Source organism: Sorex araneus, chromosome X (assembly GCF_027595985.1).
Source record: "Sorex araneus isolate mSorAra2 chromosome X, mSorAra2.pri, whole genome shotgun sequence".
NCBI lineage: Eukaryota > Metazoa > Chordata > Mammalia > Eulipotyphla > Soricidae > Sorex > Sorex araneus.
In genome coordinates, this window is record NC_073313.1 from 268,675,464 (window position 1) to 268,692,334 (window position 16,871).

The following is a 16,871-nucleotide window of genomic DNA, read 5'->3' on the forward strand; positions in this document are numbered from 1 at the left end:
AATGTGATGTTCAGATACTTTTCCCCATCCCATATTTTCATTTTCTTTTCACTGTTACCCTTTTTTCTACACCCCATTAATGTGCTTTTGATGCAAAGTTTAATTTTATAGTTCATCTATTGTTTTCTTTTTGTCCTATACTTTGGTGCACCAGTGGTCCCAGGGGCTATTTGCTTGGGGCACCAGGCAGTGCCAGGGGTTGAATCTAGGCCTACTGCAGGCAAAGTATGTGCTCCAGCCCTTCACCTACCTCTTTGGCCCTTTTTGGAACATCCATGTCTTTCTCCTGGGGGTGTATAAGATCTGTTCTACAGGTTACCCCTACCCACCCCACCCACATCCCATTTTCCTTTAATTCCTCCTCCAGTCCTCAGCAACCACTAATATATTTTCGTCTCTAACAATCTGCTCACTACAATGAATAGGAAACAGATCTCAAAGTCAACAATTCAATCTCCTTTCTAACCTGGATAACTGAATTGCCTTCAGATGATCTCCCACCCACCACTGCTGGGGCCGTTCCCATCTCAATTAAAAATTGCAATCTACAATGCTAAGCCCTGGCTCCTCTTAGCAGCCCTCACCGACAATGGGCTACCTCCCTGACTAGCAATAATTAACGTGCCTGCCGTTGCACTGTTTCCAGGAACTGGAATGCTCATCCCATCCCCAAGTGTCTCCGTGGCTGGTCCCCTCACCTACTGTCACTGTCATCCTGTTGCTCATCGATTTGCTCGAGCGGGCACCAGTAACGTCTTCATTGTGAGACTTGTTACTGCTTTTGGCATATTGAATACGCCACAGGTAGCTTGCCAGGCTTTGCAGTGCAGGAGGGATACTCTCGGTAGCTTGCCGGGCTCTCCGAGAGGGGCGGAGGAATCGAACCTGGGTCGGCTGCGTGCAAGCCAAACGCCCTGCCGCTGTGCTATCGCTCCAGCCACCTGCTACCAATCTCCGAAATTAACCTGTTCAACGAGCGCTTCCCCGAACACCCAATCTGTTTTGGAACCACACCTGGCTTTGCACAGGGCTTACTCCTGGCTCTGTGCTCAGGGATCAAATCCCGTGGGCGAGCCCTGTGTTCTTTCTCTCTCTCCCCCCTGCCCCCATTACCCAATTTAAAATAGCAACTGTGCCCCAGCTACTCCTTTTCCACCACCTCACCCCATTATTTGCTTCACCCCCTCCAGTACTCATTACCGACATAACGGAATTTATTACCCACGTTTCTTATCTACCCGCCTCTCGAGAACGTAACCCCCGAGGGAACAGCGGCTCGGCTCTGTGCTTTCCCCAAGTTCAGAACGCGGCCAAGCACCTAGTGTACCTCCAGTAAATATCTGGGAGCACTGATCCACAGCGCGCCCCAGGCTGCCACCGGCGGCTTCACCCGAGTCACGGGAGCTTTCCGCGGGGAAACGCGCGGCCGCCGTTCGCCTCCGAAACCCCCGGCAGCACCGCTATCGATCCCGGCGGCACGACAGACCCGAGGTCCGTGCACACGCCCCGCCGGGGCCGCCGCTCCCACGCTGCCGGCGTCCAGACAGAAGCCCGCGCGCGTGGGCTGCCTCGGGGGACGTTTCCGCACCCGTTCCCCAGCCCGGTTCGTCCCCACAGCCCCCGCGCTCACGAGTAACGGTCAGCGGCAGCGTCGCCCCGGCGCCCCCGCGGGCGGGAGGCGGCTGCGAGGGGGCCGGAGCTCCGAGGCGGCCCCGCGCGGGGGTCGGGCTCCGGGGACCCCCAGCCCTCTTTTGACAGCTCCGGGAAGGAGCGCCCGGCGCCACGCGGCGCGGCGCGCCGGGGCGAGCGACAGCCCCCGCCGGGCCCGCTCTCCGCGCCGGGCCACCCCCGCGCGCGCCACCGCTCACCTGGCCGGGTCCCGCGGGAACCTGAAGAAGGCCAGGTCGGACTGCGTGCTCTTGCGCGTGCAGTTGGGGGCCGCGCAGAAGTTCGGCATCGTCGCCCGCCCGCCCGCCGGCCGGCCCAGCCCTCCCCTCCCCGCCTCCTCAGGGCAGCTCGCCCGCCCGTCGGGGCCGGGGAGGGAGCCGGGCCGGCCGGCCGGCTCCTCAGGGCCGCGCGCCGGGGGGAGGGGCGGGCGGACGAGCCGCCGCGAGGGGCAGGAGGGGCGCCGCGGTCCGAGGCCGGGCTAGGGACGCGGCTCCACAGTGCTGTGAGCGGCCGGGAGGATTTACCGCTGCCGCCGCCGCTGGTGCACCTCCCGCCCGCCCGGGACGCTGCCGCCTCCTTCCCACAATGCACCCCGGCGCCCGGGGGTGCCCTCTCTTCCCTCAGCTTTCCGGCCCGTCCCGCCCCTTCCGGGGGCCGCTCGGCCTCAGCGCGCACGCGCAGAGGGGCGCGCCCGCCCGGGTGTGGCGAGAGGGAGGTGGGGCCAGGCGCCAGCAGCCGTAGTGCGCCTGCGCGCGGCCTTCCCGGCGGGCGGAGGGGGCTCGCGCATGCGGGCTTGTCTCCCGGGACTCGCGCGAGCTAGCCCTTGGCAGCTGCGCTAGGTTCGGCGTGCGCGCGTGTCTGGGCGCCACTAGGCGCTCTCCCGTTACATCACCGATGCAGTTCTCCTTGTTGAAAGTTGCCGCCGTGATCCCTCTATTGCAAAAGCCGCCTGAGGCTGTTAAGGACCGCGGGGGCGAGACAACCTCGCTCACGGATTTGCGCATTCCCGGCAGATTGACCTGCTGTAGTTGGACGCAGACTTGTGAGAAGCAGGAGTTTCATTACCCCCACCCCCCGCCCCGCCTCATCCCCCAAGCTGTACAGCTGTTCTTGGCCCCGTTAGCTTCTCCAATATCGACTTCTCCAGCTTGGATGATGAGGGGCGAGAACTGATAAAAAGCGCTACTCTTCCCCATGAAGCTTCCAGAGGAACAAGAATAGCCGAATGACTACCAGCAGCTGCGTAGAGATCAATCCCTTAGGCTTTCCCCTCACAATTGTTAGCGTTCCTGTGTTGTTTAGGTGCCGAAATGAGTGACCGCTCTTAGAACAAAGGATTAGTATCAAATTTTGCGTGAAATTAGACAAATCTGCGAGTAAAACTCACCATCTTTTAAAAGAAGCCTCTGGGGATGAAGTCATGTCAAGGGCCAGAGTTTTGACTGGCACAAAATGTTTAAAGAAGGGCGGGAAGATGTTCGAGATGATGCCCGCAGTGGTCGTGTCCAGTCACCCACCAGTTGGATGAAAATATTCAGAAGGTCAAGGACTTAGTTTGTTCAAACAGGCAGCTAACTGTGAGAATGATGGCCGAAGAGTTAAATTTAGATAAGGAAACCGCTAGACTCATTCTGAAAGAAAACTTGAACATGAGTAAAGTTTCTGCAAGAGTCATACTGGGTATTTTGAAGACTGTGTCTAAACCTGGAAAACTTGACTTCCCGTGTGACCTTTCTGTGGAAACTTGGGAAAATTGTCCTTGCTTGCGGGAAAGGGTAGCACATCCTGAGACCAGTAGTCATCAGCTTGAAGGGGAAAGGCCTCTGCTTGGATCCCGTCCTAGGCTGTCCTGCCCGGCCAGCCACCATCTGCGGGCCTCATCCTCAGGCAGCTTTCACCCAGGGGCTGCTCAGGATTGGTTACAGCTGTGGTGAGGCGGATCAGCCCGAGTTAGAAATCTGCCTCGCCATGTGCCACCGGCATTATCTGCTCATCTGTTTTGTCTTCTCTTCCACTCCTCCCCATCATGGACCTTCTGTGTGTAACTTCCCACGCAGACCTTAAGTCTTTCTTGCTGATCACCCTTTGACTGTTGACTTTTGTTTGTTGGGCTGTTGACTTGCTTGTTTGGGCTTTCTTCTGTGCACCCATTTGGAATCTCTTTACTGCTCCGACCTTAGCTGATCACCCTCCTGTTCTTTGAGGGGGACATTGAGCCTCAGGGGACCATCTCAGTGCGAGGTGGGAGCTTTCTCTGAGTCTTTCTCTGCTCTGGAAGGCAAATTCTGCTGAGAGGAAAACCAAAGGTCTGCAGTTCCCAGCCTGCTTTGTAGTCAGGGCATGAGGTATGGTACGGAAGACTGGGGCATGGCAGTGTGGGACCCTTCAGAACCCAGATCTTGGATGCTGAAAATGATCTCACAGAACTGGCTGAATTTCCTTCTTGTTCTGTTTTTTTTTTTTCCTTGCCTGCTGCTTTGGTTATTCCCTGTGTTGCAAGAGAAATAAGGGGATCCTAGGAAATAAAGACCAAAGGGACTCAGGACCAGAATGTGATGTGTGGGGAGAAAGACCAGTGCCACTCTAGACTGAATTAGGGAGTCTGCTGTTGGCCTGGAGTGATAGTATAGCAATTAGGGCGGTTGCCTTGCATGTGACTGGTTCAGGTTCAATCCCCAGGCACCCTATAAAGTCCCCTGGGCACAAAGCCAGGAGTAAGTCCTGCATAAGAAATGCCAACACTGGCAGGTGTCTTGAGCACTTGAATTTTTTAGAATCCTGCAAGACATGGGCCACTTGAAATTAATGACAAGATCTCCAAGGGTTGGATGGGCTTCTTGAGTGAGGTATTTCTGAACTGAATCCAAATGGAGAGATGAGATGGGCGAGGAACTTGGGAGAAGCAGCCCCAGCAGGGGAACAGAATAATATTCTAAGCCTGCATCTGTAGCAAAATGATGACTCTTGGCTGAAATGGCAAAGTCAAAACAGTAAGATAATGGTAATTGCAGAAGATAAGTTGCATAGGGGAATTTGCTTCCTCTCCTTTGTGCCCAGCTCTGCCAGTAATTCGTACATTGCTTCCCCTGGGTCTGTGGCTAGGCTGATAATCATTTGTTTGCTTATCTGATTTTCTCATCAGACCCTCCAGAAAGCAGTCTCTGCAAATTCATACCCTTTTTATCTTATCCTGTCTCTCTGCCAGGACTTACGAATTAAAACTTTCCTTAGACAGGTTTCAAGTAATACACAAAGACTGGAAACATGTCAGATATTTGGAAGTGCAAGGGGAAGGAGGATGGAAAGTCACAGCATTTTTTTAGGTTTAGCCAATAACTTTTACCCATGGGAATTTTTACACATAACTTCTATTAATTAATAAGTAAATGAATCACAAATCACGAAATCCCGTTGGTCATCGAATTCCTCAAGGGGTCTCAGTAACCTCTCCATTTGTCCTATCCCTGAGATTTTAGAAGCCTCTCTCTACTTGGCCTTCCCAACGATGCTGCATTGGAGGCTCTTTCAGGGTCAGGGGAATGAGATCCAGCTGGTTACTGGCTTTGGCATATGGATACACCATGGGAAGCTTGCAAGGCTGTCCCACGTGGGCAGGAAACTCTCAGTAGCTTGCTATTTTCTCCCAGAGGGAGAAGTAGGTTATAAGATATCCTTCTGGGAGCTTGCTTTTAAGTCTCTGGATGTTGGCCGTTGATGGGATTACACACACCTGGGTTCCTCTGCCGGTACCTTCATGCGTGAGGCTTGTCCAAACGTGTGGAGAGGGGCCTTGAGCATGACTGTCGCTTTAAACTTCTTTTTTTCTTCTTTTTTTTTTTGCTTTTTGGGTCACACCCGGCATTGCACAGGGGTTAGTCCTGGCTCATGCACTCAGGAATCACTCCTGGCGGTGCTCGGGGGACCATATGGGATGCTGGGAATCAAACCCAGGTCAGCTGTGTGCAAGGCAAACGCCCTACCCACTGTGCTATCACTCCAGCCCCTGTGGCTTTAAACTTCTACCTATCTAGTAATTTCTAGACATTCTATTCCATTTCATCTTCCTGTACTAGATGAGGTATTTTTCCCTCAGGCCTTTTCCATCAGGGGCACTACACATCTGGAACAAAACCTGCACTGCTGGGCCCCAATTGATAGTGCAGCAGGTTAGGTATTTGCATTGCATGCAGCTGATCCACATTCAATCCGCACACCCCATATGGCCCTCCTGGGCCCGCCAGGAATGATCCCAGAGTGCAGAGTCAGTGAGAACCCATGATGTGGCCCAACCACACCCACCCCTGTTAGGGATGCCGAGGGCGGAACCTGTACTGTTGACTCTTGCAACTTGGTTTCTGAACCTTATCGTAATCCTTGCTCGGGATCAGTGGTTGCAAAACTCTCCGCTCCTAGGCCTGGATTTGGAACCCACATCTCTACCTATAGACATTTCCTCTAACCTGTTATAGCGGAGACATCCTGAGAGAACTTATTGCTCAGTTCATCCCAATTCTGTGAAAAGGGAAGAAGTGACCTTGCCATATAGGCTGGACCAAGATCATGCTGCTGTATACGCAGTGTGTGGTACCAATGTTGAGTGCTGAAGGTGTACCCAAGTGGTAGAGTAGTTTGCAAGTGCAAAGCTCTGGATTCCATCCCTGGCACTGCCCTGCCTTCTATTCCGGTAGAAGCAGCACTGCCATGAGGAGCCTGCTAGGAATAGACTCCCCACTCAAAAAATAATTGCTCAGAAACTGCCAATTGCAACAGGTTTAAACACAGAGCAAATAGACCAGTTAATAAGTGTGTGAATTCAAATTGTTCCACATGGCTATAATGAAAGGGTCTAAATCTGTTAACTTAGATCACATGTTTTGTTATTGTTTGGGGGCCACAGCTGGTGGTACTCACGGCTCATTTCTAGTGGGCTCAGGGAACCATATGGGGTGCCAGAGGTTGAATCGAGGTAGCTGCATGTGAGGCTACCCACTGTTCTATCTCTCCAGCTCCACTTTAGATCACATTCAGAGTCAGTTATAACTACTACCAGAAACATTTTGCAAGACTTCTAGAAAATATTTGCTAAGATGATGATGCTTCAGCTTTGGGGGAAGTGAAAGTACAGCCCTACCACTCATTTAGAATCCGTCTTTCATGTGGCTGCTCAGCAAGAGCAAGACTCAGGAGTAGCCCCCAAATGAGGGAGTATTCACAACAGCCCTTATATGCCCATGACCACTTCATTTTTATCACCAAAGTGAATTTTACTGCTTGTGCCTCTTAGGCTCCTGATTGTCTAGTCTCAGGGATCTGTCCAAACATCAACATCAAGTTCCAAGCTTTTGTCTTTGACCTTTTGCAAACACCCCTCAGCATGCTCACCAGTTGGCTCTTGCTCCCCTATCTCCCTGGTTCTGTTTTCTGTCTCTGGGCCACATTACCCTCCGCAGCTGCTTGGGCCACCTTGGTGGTTTCTACATTGCTTGTAACCTCTCTTCTCTGGTTTTTGGATCTTTTCATCAGCCCTATTCTTGAGTAAGAAAATTGTCTGCTCTAGCCCTGACCCCAAGTTACCTTCTCACCCTTAAGAAGCAACAGTACAGCTGTTAGGGCACTTGGCTTGCATGAAGCCAACCCAGGTTCAATCCCCAGCACCACATATGGTTCCCCAGCACCACATATGGTCCCCCAGCACCACCAGGAGTGATCCCTGAGAATAGAGCCAAGACTAATCCTTGAGCACAGCTAAGTGTAGCCAAAAAAAAAAAAAAGAAAAAAGAAGCAAGTTAGTACAATAAGAGGCAATGTGTTCTTGGTTTGTTTATATTTTAGGAGGCGATGCTGGGGTTTTGTTTTGGGGGGACCAGACCTGTCAGTGCTCAGGCTCTATTCATGGCCTGGTGCTTGGGGCTCTTAGAAGTTCTCAGGGAACCATGCAGCTGGGGATCAAACTCTCGCCTATATGCACAGCATGCTCTCCAGTCTTTGCACCATCTCCCTAGCCCAAGTTTGTTATGGGGAGGGGGGTTACTAGAAAAAGAAAGCTCCTTCCTTCTGTTAGTTTTGTGGGTCCTACCACCCCGCAGGTGTGTCTTTCATACACAGACATACACACACAACCACGTACACAGTGATGTTACCACTTTCTCAAGGAGAGAATTTGGTCACCTCTGGTACTCAGAAGTCATGAAGGTTTTGCAAACATCCAGGTCTGTCACTTTTCAAAAGTAGTGTTCCTATTTGGTATGATTTGTTAGCTTGTATAGAAGTAAGGAGCCCTGTGAATGCATAAATTATTCCATGTAAATTTATGGTATTACTGTAATTGGGGACATTAGCTTGTGGTTGCCTGAGCTTGCGCCAAACCACGTTGACGAATGAGCTTGAGAGTTTCCGAAGACAGGCGTCTGTTTGTGGCTTTCTCACTCTCGGCATTCTTCGCACAAACATGGAGGTGCTGAACCAGTCGATCGTATTCCTCGTCGATGTTGTCAAGGACGGCATCTTCCCACGTTGCTGCAATAGTGCCAAAGAGCTCCCAGTTGGTGGTCATTCTGGGAGTTGACTTCTTAGACTTAAATTTTGCAGACTTTTCTCCCCGCTCTGTGAAGTAGAATTTCACACGAAGGAGGCGGTGGTCCGATCCCGTTTGGAATTTTGGGACAACAGCGACATCAGTCAGGCAAAACCTTCAATTGAATATGATGTGGTCAATTTCACTGTGGAATTGTCCACCAGGAGACTCCCATGTCCAGCGTTTAGATTCGGCCTTCTGGAACTGTGAGTTACGATGGATGGTCTTGGTCAACATGATGAATTCAGATAGTCTCTCACCCTGATCGTTCCATTCTAGGCCATGTGTCCCAATGTGGAGTTCTTCGGGCAACCTTCTCGAACCTATCTTGGCATTAAAATCACCAACAATGATCTTGTAGAAGGTGTGGTCTTCTTTATAGAACTTCTTCAGTTCCATGTAGAACCTCTCAATTTCTTCTTCATCATAGTTGGAAGTTGGTGCATAGACGATGAAGATAGAAACTGCAGGCAGTGAGCCACATCTATTCAAGCGTAACCGTCCAATTCGGGTTGTTGGGCCTTCAAATGAATCGATGCTCATGGCCAAGTTTGTGTTGACAAGGACACCAACACCACCAACGCCTCTGTTGTCGCATGTTCCAAGGAACAATTCTTCTCCAGTGTCGAAAATGGTGTGATGTGATTGATGTCTCCTCATTTCGGTCAGACCAATGATGTCGTACTTGATCTTCTGCGCTTGCACCATCAGGCCCACCAACTAGATGGTCAGATTTCTTCGTTAAATCTCTGAGTGAACTGTTTGAGGCTCTTTCTGTTCCTGGAGCGAGCAGGTATCATTGGGCTATACTAGCTCGAGACAGGGACAAATGGAGATGTTACTGGCGCCTGCTCGAGCAAATCGAAGATCAACGGGACTACAAGTGATACAAGTGATAATGTAATTGGGGAAGAATGTACCTGGGTCCTGCTTTCCAAGTCTCCCTTTCTGATTCATTTCATGGCCAGTGCTCCCATATACCATTGGAGAGACCCAGATCTGGAAGCTAAATGACTAGAAGGCATACTGTGGGGGAGTGGGAACTGTGTGTCACACACACTGATTCTCAGCCAGCCTTCTGTTTGCAGACATTTCCCACAAAAGTCTCACTGGCCTTCTTGAAATTGGGTATCTTTGGTTACCAAGCGACAGTAGAAGGGCCCCCTGCTTTGAGGAACTGTAATTAACATCATGTCCTCTGAATACTTGGTTGGATCAGATATCTCAGATTTTACTAGGGAGCTTTCATATTTATTGTTTCTGGTCTTTGCCTTATCAGATCCTTGCAAGTAGTATCCCTGTTCTATTCCTTAACTCCTAGTATTAATATCCAGAAACCAAAAATCTACAGTGAGAAGTTGAAATCTTCAAGGACTCCCTTAGGCTTCATGAATGGGACAGCAAACTTTTTTCCCCACCACCCCACCCCACTTTATTTAAATACTGTGGTTTACAAAATTGTTCATCATGCATTAGTTACAGGCATTCAATAGTCCAACACCAATCCTACCACCAATGTTACCTTCCCTGTGTCATTGTCCCCATTTTCCCAACCAACTCCAAAGCTGGCCCCCAGTAGCATACCTGTAATAATTTATTTTAAATTGCTTGTTACCAGTAAATGGCTAATGGAATGATTGAAAATAGACTCCAGTAAAAGCAGAATTATGAAAATTGTATCTCACCATGGGGACATTACATCCTTGTCTGAGGGTTTACTGAGATGTTATTGCTAATTGAGCCTTCTGTGAGCAGAATATTTTAGGAAAAGGAAATACCTTAGGCTTTGAGGACTATGCCATCTCTTGTAAATACTCAATATTTTGTTGCAAAAGTTGAAAGCTAATCTGAGAGATAGATGAGCAAGTCCATATCCTGATACAAACTCTATTGGTGGATTTTATATATTTTTGCCTGTTGCAAAATATTGTGATTCCTCTTCAGTCACTTAACAGTATTAATCCTGAGGGTGGGGTGATAGTAAGTAGGGCTCTTACCTACCTAGCACCCCATAATGGTCTTCTGAGCCCCGCCAGGAGAAATCCCTGAGTGCAGAGCCAGGAGTAAGTTCTGCACACCACCAGGTGTGGCCCCAAAACAAAAATTTATTCTTTGGTGAGAGGCACATCTGCCAGTGCTCTGAGGCTACTCCCTTTGCATTGCTCCCAGCAGCGCAGGGAACCATACAGTGTCAGGGATCTAACTCAGGCTTCCATGCATGCAAAGAAAAACAGAAAGACAGATGGTGAGCCAGGTGGTGTCATATATGTATATACAGTAACCGCTTATTAATCCTTTTTCATCAATAACATTGCTAATGCCAAATTGGCTAGCAATATCTGATTGACATACTAGATTGAAATTGTAGAATATTGAAGATGGGGGAACTTAGCTGAATGCTTTCAAACTCCTTCACAACAAGGAATTTGTGCTATTTTAGTAGAAAAAAGTAATAGTACACCGAGTAGTACAGTGGATAAGGTGCTTACCTTGCATGCAGCCAACCCAAGTTCAATCCCTAGCATCCTATATGGTTCCAGGAGCAATTCCCAAGTGCAGAGCCAGGAGTAACCCCTGAGCATTGCCAGGTGAGGCCCAAATTTTTTAAAAAAGTACTCTACTGCCTCTGTTGAGCCTTTATAATATCTCAAAAGCAATTTTGGAAGTACGGTGAATCGTACCAGGCTATGTCCAACAAAAAAAGAATAAATCTGAAGTGATCTCAAAATCAGTTTGCCCATGGGCAGTGTTTAAGTGTTTTGCATACCAAAGTGTATACCATGGAAATAGCAAACACTCATTGAGTTATAGCTTGCATGCTTATATGTGTGTGCGCAGCATATGCATATATAATATGTAGCACTGTCTGTCGCATTGTCGTCCTGTTGTTCATCGATTTGCTCAAGCGGGCACCAGTAAAATCTCCATTGTGAGACTTGTTGTTACTGTTTTTGACATATCGAATACGCCACGGGCAGCTTGCCAGGCTCTGCCATTTGGGCGGGATACTCTCGGTAGCTTGCCGGGCTCTCTGAGAGGGATGGAGAAATCGAGCCCGGGGTCGACCGCGTGCAAGGCAAACACCCTACCTGCTGTGCTATATGTACAGTTTTTGCAACTGTTGCCAAGGTACAACCTTGGTATATCTTTATTTGTGTTTCCTCTCAAGAGCTATGTTGTGAACTTCCCAAAGTTGAAATAAAATCTCAGAATTGAGCAGACCTTTACCAGAATGTTTAATGAAGCCAGTCATTTTCTCCTTAAATTCGTGCAGCTGCTGAAAAACTTGCATCTGAAAGAAGAGTCTGTGTTAATTTAACAGTTTTTTATTGGGTGACTGTAAGTGCCAGGCTCTATACTGTGTGCTAGGGTAGAGCAATTGACAAAACAGACACAGGCCTTAGATGTCACTGTCTAAAATCTAATTATATCCCTGTTTGCTCTTGCAAAACTTCTGTTCCACATGCTCATACTAGCTCACTGTTAATTCCATACCTGGAAATAGGTATGAACTCTCCCATAGGCCTCTGAGCTATGGTCAAGATACCTCTCCAACTGCACTAATAATTTGAAGACTGTATGTTCCACTTTATTTTATTATTATTCTTTAGACAGGTCTATGTTGGTAGAAAAACACACTGGCAAGGTTAGAAGTGTAAATTGGCAGCAACTTTCTGAAAAGCAATTTGGCAGTATCTATCAAGAGCTTTAAAAATGTTTATATCTTCTGATCCTCTAATTCCACTTCTGGGAATCTGTCCTAAAGAAATAGACTAAAATGTGGGCAAAATTTAAGCTTAACAATCCAGAAGTCCAACAGTAGAAAATTGGTTAAATAAATTATAGTATGACTATACAATAGACCATTATACAGTCATTATAATTAATGTTCATGGAGTTAAAGATAGCATGCCAAAATGCTTAGGGTGGTAAATGAAAGAGTGTATACAAAATTATATATGCAAGTCCAAAATGTTTGTTTTTGGCATGGCGGGGGGGAACATTTGTAGAAGTGCCAGGAGCCTCTGTGGTCCCTCCTGGTGATTCTCAGCCAACTGGACCAGAGGTTGAATGTGGAGCTCCAGGGTCCTCTGGTGCTTGGGGAGTTACCAAGGCCTCCTCTGGCAATGCTTAGGGTCTCTAAGACCAACTTGGTTATACTCAGGGGCTATACCTAGCAGTGTTCAGGGGACCATGTGATGCTGGGTATAGAACTGGGGATGGCCACATACAAGTCATGTACCTTAACCTGCACTATCTCTCTGGTGTCCAAAATATGTTTTCAAAATGACTGGAAAAGGACATAATAACTCCAGATGGTTAAGTTACGTGTTTTTAAATGTTCCTGGTTCTTGTCCTTCAATTTTCTCCAAAATATTATTTTAATCTTAGAACAATACCACCAACAGTTGGTGATGGAGAAAGTGAGGCCAAACCACTAGTTTGGCCTATGAACAAAGTGGCTGCATGGACATGGAGATTCGGTGATTAATATTGGTAGTAAAAGAGGGACAGAAGGAAAGGGGGCCATACCCAGAGGACAGGAATATGAGACTAGAAGCCCTACAAAAAATAAAGTGGCATAAGAAGGAACAACCTGGGAATGCTCCCAAAATAGTCTTATGTAGGGAAAAACATGGATAGATCAAATATATTCAGGCAATCGAAAAGAGGACCTAGTACTCTGCTGGCCTAACCTTTATATTTTATTCGTCTATTCTTTCATATAAATTGAATATTATTAGGATGAATTTTATTATAGCTAGATCTGTGAAGAGCCCTTAACTTTCCATATATAATTTCTTTATGATAGGAATGTGCTAAATTCACCTCCACTCCTACTGGAACTCTGAAGCAACATGGAAGTACATTGGGAATATTTTATATTCCATGTTGAAAATAGCAAACACATGTCATTAGTTATTAATGTTGTAAGTTACAAAACTCTTAAGCTTTCAAATATTAGTTTGTTTGCATCGACAATGACTCTGCCCATCTGAAGAGAAATCAGGTTATGGGACTTTAAAATGAAATAGATTATTCCTAGCCATGGGTGAAATTGTTTTGTTTGGAAGATGTGTCTAAATATATACCCTTTAGTGAAATTTAAGTTCAAATTCAAATGAACACACAAGGTAAATGCATGTTTTATAAGGATGTATATTAGAGATTTTTCAGGCTAGAAGAAATTTTCAAGATCTAAGACTAAAGATCTTTGATCTGTAAAGAACCAAGGGGTTAAGACTCAGATTTGATTGATTTATTGATTTTGTTTTTTGTTTTGGAGCCACACCCAGCAAATGCTCAGGGATTACTCCTGGCTCTGAATTCAGAAATCACTCCCAGTGGTGTTCCTGCGACCATATGAGATGCCGGGACTAGAACCCTGATCTGTCACATGCAAGCCAAGAGCCCTACCTGCTGTACTATCACTCTGTCCCAAGACTCCGGTTTTAATTCTGCCCTATACTGAACCCTGTACACCCTCTGAGCACTTTGTTTACTCATCTACAGAAGGAAGTAATTATACCTATCTCATAAATTGTTTATTTTTCTCAACCAACAAATATTTATTTGTTGTCTTTGACAGTGATCTGCAGACTGAGGATATAGCAGTGAAAAAGACAGAAAAAAAAAAGGTTTTTTTTTTCCATTAACATTACTTACAGGATGGAAACAGAGAGGAAATATAATACTTCAGTAAAAATACAGTACATAAGATAGTGATTATTAATTGTATTATTTATATTGAACATTGTATCCAAGTTGCTCATCACAAGACTTGGTGTATAATTAGTCCTCAGTGGATAGAAGTTTCCTGTGCTTTCTAAAGTTTTCCTATCAACCCCAAATTCCTCTCCAAAAAGGTAATTGGCAAAAAGCCTAACCTATTGCCTTCTATCTCCTGCTAGTTAATAAGGCCTAAACCTGTTTTCGCTTAGGAAGACAAAAGAATTCTTACATTTGGTTTTTGTGCTTCCTGTATGGCAGATTAATCAAGGTGATGCATAAACACTGTTGATAAATGACCTTTTCTGGAGCCAGTTGGCAGGGGTCCTCGCCTGGAGCTAGATGGCAGGTGTAAGGTCCACAAAGACAAATGCACAGTGTCATTGCTGTCTAAGCACCAGCGGGTAGGAGACTGAAATGACTGCTTCTCAAAGAAACGATATCCGCCTCCTGTCCTGTTCCAAGCATTAGAAAACTGGACAGAGTTTGCATTATTTATGAAAGACCAGAGTGTTGACTAAAAGCCAGTGAAAGGAGAGTTTCATATTTGTGGTTTACTTCTAGGATTGCCCTATGTAGAAGATTTGGAAAGTTTGGAAATGTTTTAAGAAGCAGTTTCTCCCCTAGCGCTGAAGGGATAGCACAGCGGGTAGGAAGCTCGCCTTGTACATGGCCAACCCCGGTTTGATCCCCAGTATCCCATATGGTTCCCTAGCCTCATTAGGAATAATTCCTGAGTGCAGAGCCTCAGCACTGCCTCATTCTGAGCACTTCCAGGTGTGGCGTCAAAAAGCAAAAAATTTTCTTCCTGGGACTCAGTCATCTTATCAGACTCATCTCACTGCTTTAGTTCCCTCAAAACATCCTGAATGCTCATTGCCTGATTTCCTTCTTTGGGCCCAGGTCTGCCCTAGGCACAAAAGAACAGTCCTGGAGGATAGAGAAAGGCCCAGAGGTGTCGAGAGAGACCACCAGAAGAGACTACCAATGCACTGTTGTCTCCTACTTCAAACTTTCCCCCAAGAACAGCTCTAAGGAGTTTTAATTCTTTACAGCTTTTGTGGACTGGAGCAATAGCACAATGGGTAGGGCATTTGCCTTGCACGCCCGACCCAGGCTCGGTTCCTCCATCCGTCTCAGAGATCCTAGCAAGCTACCAGGAGTATCCTGCCCGCATGGCAGAGCCTGGCAAGCTACCCGTGGCATATTCGATATGCCAAAAACAGTAACAAGTCTCACAATGGAGACGTTACTGGTGCCTGCTTGAGGAAATTGGTGAACAATGGGATGACAGTGCTACAGCTTTTGTAAATAATTTAGACCAAAGAGTTGGAATCATCACATTTATGGTGCTTATGGGAATGAGAAAGTAGGGGGTGAAACAGCAAAACACAGGACTGGGAAGATAGTATAGCAGGTTGGGGACTTGTCTTGCAAGCAACTAACATGAGTTTGTTCCCCAGCATCGCAAAGAGTCCTTCAAACCTGACCAGGAGTGATCCCTGAGTTCAGAGCTAGAAGTAAGCCCTGCACACTGGCAGGTATGCCCTGCCCCCTTAATGAAAAAGTTCTCTTTAAATTTGTATTTTACCAAAAAAATATTTTTATGAAAACAGAACTAGACATAAATTGCTTGAACAATTAGTTTAAAAAATATGTTTTTAAAATATCCTTTTTAAAAAGGCAAAGCACAGAAAACTGTTAAGTCCTTGCTGATTTTATCAGCACTAATTTCTTTTTGCCAAAGACCCTAGAGTTCCTAACTACAAGCCTTCAGTGTGCAGTATTGTCTCAGAAGTAACTGGACTTTAGGCTTCGACCAGTACCTATATACCTTTATTTAAGAACTTAATAAGTGAAAATTCAGTATTACAGCCCAGATTAGATGAGGAAATTGGCCCAGGGAGGTTGACTGACTTTTCTTGAATCACACCTCTACTTGGTGGCAGAGCCAGGATCATAACGAAGGACCCTGAATTTCACTCAGCCCAGTGAAATTTTTTCCCATTACTCTATTGGCAATTATTTCTTTTACTAAAATAATTATTCTGCAGCTAGCTTTAAAATAGAAGTCACATTTACATTTGGTAATAAGAATTTACCAATAGTTGCTTTACATTTTTCAGGGACCATATTTATGGATTCGAAGATGGTACAAAGGTTTGATTCAAGTATCTTTCGGGTGTATCCAGTCCCCCAGTTCTTCCAGAGGTGTGTTTTCATGAGTGGATGTTGGCATTTTGTCATTCACTTTTTCCAGATGTTCTTCCCAGGATTTGTGTTAGGCTTTGTGTTTTTAATATTTCTCATATACATTTTAAAAACCTGGGCACATAAATCCTAATAAAGTTCTCAACTATCTCCATGATGTTGTCTCAAATTTCCAGGCGTGTTTATATTTATGACAATGTCTGCAGACTCGAATGTTATCACATCATTAGGGCTTATATTCCTAAACCCCAGACTTGTGTTTCTAGATGTTCTGAAAATTCTTTACACTTCACTTGTTAATGCCACTATACGGTGCCATGACATTTCCATAGTAACGTCTATTTCAAACAGGAAAACAGGAAGCCCGAGGAAAAAAGAAATAGGTTTCAAATGCAAAGTTAAAAAATAGAATGCATACATCAGGGGCATGTAAATTTCATTAAATTTTTGGTTTTGGTTTTCAGGCCACACCCAGATGTGCTCAGGGCTTACTTCTGGCTCTGGGCTCAGGGATCACTCCTGACAGGCTCTGGGGATCATGTAGGGTGCCCGGGTCCACACCTGAATTAGCTGCCTTCAAGGCAAACACCCTCCCTGCTGTGCTTGCACTCCAGCCCTGTAAATTCCAGCTTATTGACCCCTATGAACAAAATCTGAATGAGATGCCCATCAAGCCCAGTTAGGGACC

At 46.5% G+C, this 16,871-nt stretch overlaps 2 protein-coding genes across 2 annotated transcripts in view; one reads left to right on the top strand and one right to left on the bottom strand.

Annotated features, from left to right (window-relative positions):
* THAP12 (THAP domain containing 12) overlaps positions 1–2,246 on the bottom strand; it is a 29,210-nt gene extending 26,964 nt beyond the window's left edge. The window contains exon 1 of the mRNA XM_055122627.1: positions 1,869–2,246. Within this exon, the coding sequence (XP_054978602.1) occupies positions 1,869–1,957 (89 nt within the window). The 5' untranslated portion in view covers positions 1,958–2,246. The remainder of the gene's footprint in view (positions 1–1,868) is intronic.
* A 316-nt stretch (positions 2,247–2,562) lies between these two features.
* GVQW3 (GVQW motif containing 3) overlaps positions 2,563–16,871 on the top strand; it is a 46,706-nt gene continuing 32,397 nt past the window's right edge. The window contains 4 exon segments of the mRNA XM_055121293.1: positions 2,563–2,695; positions 2,997–3,101; positions 3,104–3,171; positions 3,174–3,443. Coding sequence (XP_054977268.1) covers positions 2,563–2,695; positions 2,997–3,101; positions 3,104–3,171; positions 3,174–3,443 — 576 coding nt within the window.